The sequence below is a fragment of the Bubalus kerabau genome, chromosome 20 (assembly GCF_029407905.1).
Source record: "Bubalus kerabau isolate K-KA32 ecotype Philippines breed swamp buffalo chromosome 20, PCC_UOA_SB_1v2, whole genome shotgun sequence".
Lineage (NCBI taxonomy): Eukaryota > Metazoa > Chordata > Mammalia > Artiodactyla > Bovidae > Bubalus > Bubalus kerabau.
In genome coordinates, this window is record NC_073643.1 from 53,296,291 (window position 1) to 53,304,100 (window position 7,810).

General features: G+C 41.9%; 1 protein-coding gene across 1 annotated transcript in view; it reads left to right on the forward strand.

Annotated features, from left to right (window-relative positions):
• The window catches only part of SPINK8 (serine peptidase inhibitor Kazal type 8 (putative)), a 38,224-nt gene extending 30,667 nt beyond the window's left edge, over positions 1-7,557 (forward strand). The window contains exons 5-6 of the mRNA XM_055557980.1: positions 1,783-1,825; positions 7,425-7,557. Of these exons, the coding sequence (XP_055413955.1) occupies positions 1,783-1,825; positions 7,425-7,436 (55 nt within the window). The 3' untranslated portion in view covers positions 7,437-7,557. The remainder of the gene's footprint in view (positions 1-1,782; positions 1,826-7,424) is intronic.
• Positions 7,558-7,810: the final 253 nt, after the last annotated feature.

The window sequence follows — 7,810 nt, forward strand, 5'->3', positions numbered from 1 at the left end:
AGGTTGAACCACCCTGCATTCATGGGATAAACCCAACTTGGTCATGATGTATAGAACTTTTGATATGCTATTATATTCAGTTTCTCAGTATTTCAGTTCACTTCAGTTGCTCAATCATGTCCGACTCTTTGTGACCCTGGATTGCAGCATGCCAGACTTCCCTCTCCATCACCAACTCCTGGAGTTTACTCAAACTCATGTCCATCGAATGGGTAATGCCATCCAACCATCTCATCCTCTGACCCCTTCTCCTCTTGCCTTCAGTATTTCCCAGCATCAGGGTCTTTTCTAATGAGTCAGTTCCTCACGTCAGGTGGCCAAAGTTTTGGAGTTTCACCTTCAGTTCTTCCAATGAATATTCAGGACTGATTTCCTTTAGGATGGACTGGTTGGATTTCCTTGCAATCCAAGGGACTCTCAAGTCTTCTCCAACACCACAGTTCAAACGCATAAATTCTTCAGTGCTCAGCTTTCTTTATAGTCCAACTCTCACATCCATACATAACTACTGAAAAAACCATAGCTTTGACTAGATGGACCTTTGTGGGCAAAGTAATGCCTCTGCTTTTTAGTATGCTGTCTAGATTGGTCATAGCTTTTCTTCCAAGGAGCAAGCGTTTTTTAGTTTCATAGCTGCAGTCACCATCTGCAGAGATTTTGGAGCCCCCCCAAATAAAGTCTGTCACTGTTTTCATTGTTTTCCCATCTATTTGCCATGAAGGGATGGGACCGGATGCCATGATCTTAGTTTTCTGAAAGTTGAGTTTTAAGCCAGCTAAATAATGTTGCCAGTGTTTAGCTGACATTTTCTGCATCTATATTCAGATGGGATATTCGTCTGTAGTTTTCTTTTTTTGTGATGTCTGTCTTTGCTATTAAGGTAATTCTAGCTTCACAGAATCAATCAGTAATCTTCTTCTTCTACTATTTGGAAGAGTTTGAAAAGAAATGGTATCAAATCTTTAAGTATTTGATAGAATTTTCTAAAGAAGCCATTTGGTCCTGAGTTTCTCTTTTAGGAGGTTTTCAATAACTGATTCAATCTCTTTACTTGATATATGTCCTGTTGATATTTTCTATTTCTTCTTGAGTCAGTTTAGCTAATGTGTGTTTATAGGAATTTGTCCATTTCATCTAGGTTATCTAACCAGCTGATGTACAGCTGTTCATAGCCTTCCCTTGTAACCATTTTTATTTCTGTAAGGTCAGTAGTAATGTCTTTGCTGCTGCTGCTACTGCTAAGTAGCTTCAGTCATGTCTGACTCTGTGTGACAGCATAGATGGCAGCCCACCAGGCTCCCCCATCCCTGGAATTCTCCAGGCAAGAACACTGGAGTGGGTTGCCATTTCCTTCTCCAATGCATGAAAGTGAAAAGGGAAAGTGAAGTCGCTCAGTCGTGTCTTACTCTTAGCGACCCCATGGACTGCAGCCTATCAGGCTCCTCCACCCCTGGGATTTTCCAGGCAAGAATGGGTTGCCATTACTTTTCATCAAATGGATAATTTAACTGTATTGCACATTCGCTTCCTGCATTTCTACTTAAATACTCAAGATTACTTTCAATTTTCTGTATTTGATTTCAGACTGAATATGTTTTATACACTCACCCTCTTTGACAAATAAACATATAGTAGATATTTAAAAATCACTTATTAAATAAGAAATCACTATTAGCTAAATGTCTCCTCAAACTTAGCTAAAGATTATCATGTCAAATTTAGATATAATTTGTGATATATCATAGAGTAAAAGTAATCATTTTGAAATATAATTTCTTACAGATATGAAAAACTTAACATAATTAAACTGCATGATGGACCATGTGTAAGTAAAATCACTTTTATTTTTCATTTTGGGGAGTAAACCAGATAGAGTTAAGAGTTCCTTGTTCCAGAGGACTTTAAAGATTTGTTATGAAAAATTTCAAACATACATAAAATTAGAAATAATGATACCATGAACCTTTCATGCCTATCTTATAGTGCAGTGTTTGTCACATTTCCTTCCTCTATTTTTTTTTTTCCTTCCTCTATTTTTTTCTGAGAGTAAACAGATCACGCTTTGATACTGTGTCTTTGACTCTAGGGTCATAGAGTACAAGCAAGAACTCAGCTAATGCCAAAGAGATTTTTGCAGCTTTATGAGGCATGGAAAGGGGACTGGGACCAAGTATCTTAGAATAGAACATGAAGGGCTTCTCTGGTGGTCCAGTAGTTAAGGATCCGCCTACCAATGCAGTGGACACAGGTTTGATCTCTGGTTTGGGGGATTCCACATGCCGTAAGAAAGCCCTTGTGCTACAACTACTGAGCCCATGCACCACAACTACTGAAGCCCAGGAACCCTAGAGCCAATGCTCTGCAACAAGAGAAGCCATGGCAAAGAGAAGACCATGCACCGCAACTACAGAGTAGCCCCGATGTGCTACAACTAGAGAAAGACTGTGTGTAGCCACGAAGACCCAGTGCAGTCAAAATAATAATAATTAATTAATTAGTAAAAGAGAAAATGACGTGTGTGGAAGGGAACACAGGTTAAAAAGACAAAATTTTGTAATACTTTTATGACAGCCTCTTCTGACAATCTCAATTCACAAGGCTCATCTGATTTACAGATCAGCATACATATTATTTGGCAAGGACCTAGCAGAAGAGATTAAGAAGAAATGGCAAGAATACACAGAAGAACTGTACAAAAAAGGTCTTCATGACCCAGATAACCAGGATGGTGTAGTCACTTACCTAGAGCCAGACATCGTGGAATGTGAAGTCAAGTGGGCCTTAGAAAGCATTACTATGAACAAAGCTAGCGGAGGGATGGAATTCCAGCTGAGCTATTTAAAATCTTAAAAGATGATGCTGTGAAAGGGCTGCACTCAATATGCCAGCAAATTTGGAAAGCTCAGCAATGGTCACAGGACTGGAAAAGATCTGTTTTCATTCCAATCCCAAAGAAAGGCAATGCCAAAGAATGTTCAGACTACCATACAATTGTGCTCATTTCACATGATAGTAAGGTAATACTCAAAACTGAACTGGTTCAAAAAAAAATTGGACTGGTTCAAAATTGGGAAAGGAGTATGTCAAGGCTCTATACTGTCATACTGCTTATTTAACTTATATGCAGAGTACCTCATGCGAAATGCCGGGCTGGAATCAAGACTTCTGGGAGAAATATGCAGAAGATACCACCCTAATAGCAGAAAGCAAAGAGGAACAAAAAAGTCTCTTAATGAAGGTGAAAGAGGAGTGTGAAAAAGCTGTCTTAAAACTCAACATTCAAAAAACTAAGATCATGGCATCTGGTCCCATCACTTCATGGCAAATAGATGAGGAAAAACTGAAAACAGTGACAGACAACATTTTCTTGGGCTCCAAAATCACTGTGGATGGTGACTGCAGCCATGAAATTAAAAGACGCTTGTTCCTTGGAAGAACAGCCATGACAAACCTAGACAGTGTATTAAAAAGCAGAGACATCACTTTGCCAACAATGGTCTGTATAGTCAAAGCTATGGTTTTTCCAGTAGTCATGTACAGATGTGAGAGTAGGACCACACCGAAGGCTGAGCACTGAAGAACTGATGCTTTCAAAGAGTGGTGCTGGAGAAGACTCTTGGGAGTCCCTTAGACAGCAAGGAGATCAAACCAGTCAATTAAAGGAAATCAACCCTGAATATTGACTGGAATGTCTGATGCTGAAGCAGAAGCTCCAATCCTTCAGTCACCTGATGTGAAGAGCCGACTCACCGAATAAGACCCTGATGCTGGGAAACACAGGGGCAGGAGAAGGGGGTGACAGAGGATGGCAGAGGTTGGATGGCATCACTGGCTCAATGGACATGAGTTTGAGCTAACTCCAGGAGATAGGGAAGGACAGGGAAGCCTGGCATGCTGCAGTTCAGTCCAGTTCAGTCGCTCAGTCGTGTCCAACTCTTTGCAACCCCATGAATCGCAGCACACCAGGCCTCCCTGTCCATCACCAACTCCCGGAGTTCACTCAAACTCACGTCCATCAAGTCGGTGATGCCATCCAGCGATCTCGGGTCACAAAGAGTCAGACACAAGTTAATGACTGAACAATAATAATAATACATATTAATCACCAGAAAAGGTCTAGTGGACCTAAATATTCTCTAGTTCCACTAAAGAAAAATCCTAAAGATTCTCAGGCACTTCCGTCATTCGGGGTAACTACAAAGAGACGTCACATGATCTCTACTCTGTCAGATTGGTTTTGACCTAGGCCAATTCATAGATCATCCTGCTGAATCCCCTCCTCTTGTATCTGGACCACAGCCCTTGTCAGGGGCTTCCCAGGCAGTGCAGTGGTAAGGAATCCACCTGCCAATGCAGGAGCCCCAGTTTTGATCCCTGGGTCAGGAAAATCCCTTGGATAAGGAAATCGCAGCCCACCCTAGGGTTCTTGCCCAGAAAATCCCAGGGACAGAGGAGACTGGCAGGCTACAGTCCATGGGGTCACACAAGCTGGACATGAGTTAGCGACTAAACAACAATACTTGGCAATATGATGGATCTCAAAACACTACAGCAAGAGAAAAAGCAAGGGACAGAAAAATAAAATTAACACATCATTATGTAAGTTAACGGAGAAGGCAATGGCACCCCACTCCAGTACTCTTGCTTGGAAAATCCCATGGATGGAGGAGCCTGTTAGGCTGCAATCCATGGGGTCGCTAAGAGTTGGACACGACTGAGCGACTTCACTTTCACTTTCATGCATTGGAGAAGGAAATAGCAACCCACTCCAGTGTTCTTGCCTGGAGAATCCCAGGAACGGGGGAGCCTGGTGGGCTGCCGTCTATGGTGTCACACAGAGTCGGACACGACTGAAGTGACTTAGCATAGCATAGCATAGCATGTAAGTTAAAAATAAACAAACACAATTATATATTTTGCACAAAGACATGTAAACAAAATGATACACACTGCACACATTAAAATGGCTTGCTAGGCTATAAGGAGAAAGGGAATGAATGAATGAATAGTGGCCCCTCCCCACAGTCTTTCAACAAAGCAGAACAGAAACTGTTTTCTTTTTCCCAGTTTGTCTTTATTTATTTTTAAATCTTTATTGAAGTATAGTTGATTTACAATGCTGTGTTAGTTCCTGTTGTACAGCAAGGTGAATCAATTAAATATAGATATATACCCACTCTTTTTATTATTCTCCCATATAGGCCATTACAGAGTATTGAGCAGAGTTCCCTGTGCTATAGAGTAGGTATTTAATAGTTATCAGTTTTATGTACAGTAGTTATATGTCAATCCCAAACTCCCAATTTATTCCTGCTCCCCGCCAAACTCTGTTCTTGACAAGATCATAAAGAATATGGTAGCTGCCAAAGCAAGACTAACAGTTATCACTGTCAACCACGTGTCTTACACTGTCACATGCTTTGCCTATACCCCCTCTCCTGTGCTCCCCACCGCCCCCACCATGAGGAAGATGTTGCTATTGGCTGCATTTCATATTCAAAGATGCGTAAGTTGACAGAGGGATGTAACTTACCCAAGGAAACAGAGCTAGGAACTGGCAAGGCTAAGTCTTGAATCCAGAGGGTCAGTTCTAGACTCTATTCTTTCTATGCCTCAAATAACAGTCTATATGCCTCTGACCAGACTCTGATTCACATCAACTCCACTGTATCTACTCTCCACCTTTTCTGCCCCATGGAATTTCCTATAGGCTCTTCTGGGGTCCAAAGACTTAATGTAAGAATTCATATCCATAGCTCTCCTCTTCTTGGTCCACTTCCACTCTGTACTTTTGTTCTTCCTCAAGGAAATTAGAATGTCTCCGCTGCTGCTGCTGCTTAGTCGCTCAGTTGTGTTCAGCTCAACTCCATGGACTGTAGCCCACTAGGCTCCTCTGTCCATGGGTGCCGGGGTCCAGCCCCAGCTGATCCAGGGTATTCGAAGCGGGGACGGCATCGGCGACCTATTTAATTATTTATTCATCAAAGATATAAAGAGTAATAGAATGAGGATAGCTCAGTAGGAAAATTCAGTGGAGAAAAGAGGCTGAGTAGCTTGGTTTACACGGGGGACCAATAAAACTTCAAGACAAGAAGCTTGCACCACTTACGTAGGCCGCAGGCGTCCTTCCTTTCTCCCAAAGGAGAGGAGACACTGAGGCCTCCCCGGCCCGATCTTGGAAGCCCAGGCATAATTAGTAAGCATGGTGGGTTCCACACTCCAGATGGAGACTCAGCCAGAGTGAGAGAGAGACATGGGGAGACCAGTCTTTCGAGGAACTGATCCCAATTCTTTATTTTCCATGGTCTACTTTTATACACTGAGATGTTATGCAAAAGTCATGCAGGGTCAGCAGTCCTGACTTTTATCAAAGTCAGGTGCTTCATACAAATGTATACAGAGGTCTTAGGGGTGTTACATCATCTTCTGGCCAGGGGGCCTGCTGACAATTTATGACCCTCTCCTTGTGACAGCAGTCAGTCAACCAGGACACTTATTTCTCCAGGGGTGATTATTCTTAAAACAGACGCCACCCAAATAAAGTTACATTCCTATAGGGTGAGGGTATAGTGGGTTTTAATTAAGGAAAGAATTTACTTAGCCTAAGGTCTAACGTGATTAATATCAAAGGTTAATACTTATTTCTTCTATATATTCATTAATGTGTATAAGGGCAGGGGATGTGGAGACTTAGCAGTAAACATTGGCTCAACAAATGAAAAACCCTTCACCAATACAATTTCTAATCAGCCCATTATACTTATACTAATAATTTTCTAACTTTTCTAAAGAACCTGTTTTTAGAAGGTTTAAAGCATCTCATGCCTCTCACAGTTGGGAGGCTGTGAGCAATCACATGTGGCCGGACAAGCCTGTCAGGCAGGCTAGAGAACCTTCTGAGGAGTTTGTAGGTTAAAACACTCCTATCACGCCCAGGAATTTTTATTAACTGGAGCTCTAGGTTAACTCCTTCTCTGAAAGAGGTGGTGGGGGACAGCCCCCCGTAAAGTCAGAGGTGTAGGTGAGAGCACAAAGTAGTAAAGTAGGCAGGCTCTGGTTATGGGGGTAGATGCTCGAGGATCTCCAGGGGGACTCCTGAGGCTCGATCCCGCCTTTGCGTATGTCGAGCCTCCTTCCTCATGACCTTTGCCATGGGCAGAGTGCCTCACGCCGGCCCCCAACACATGGGGATTCTCCAGGCAAAAATGCTGGATTGTGTTGCCATGCACTCCTCCAGATCTTCCCATCCCAGGTCTCCCGCATTGCGGTCAGATTCTTTACCATCTGAGCCACTTTGGTCTGCCTTAATTCATAGGATAATTGCTCTACATTCCTCTTACTAGACTATTTATAGTAACCAGTATGGTAGTTTTTCTCTTCATTTTCCCAAATTTGATTTCTCTAAGCACATATTTCTCTTGCAGGAAAACTCCTGAACTTACCATTACAGAACTTACTGAATTCCCAGATGATCAAGTCAATCACAATGACTGCTTTTACATCGCCTTTAGAGGAATATGCTGGTGCTTGAGGAAACCAATAGCTACAATCAAACTCATTGATCTTCAATAAATGATTTTTTTCTATGCATTTATTGTGTTTGTTTTTTAGATCTCACATGTGAAATCATACAGTATTTGCCTTTCTCTGACTTATTTCATTTAGTGTAATGTCCTCAAGATCCATCCATGTTGTTGCAAATTGTAGGATTCCCTTCTATTTTTATGGCTGATTTATTCATGTGTGTGTGTGTATACTCTCACAACATTTTTATCCATTCATTCATCAATGGACACTCAGGCTGTTTCCA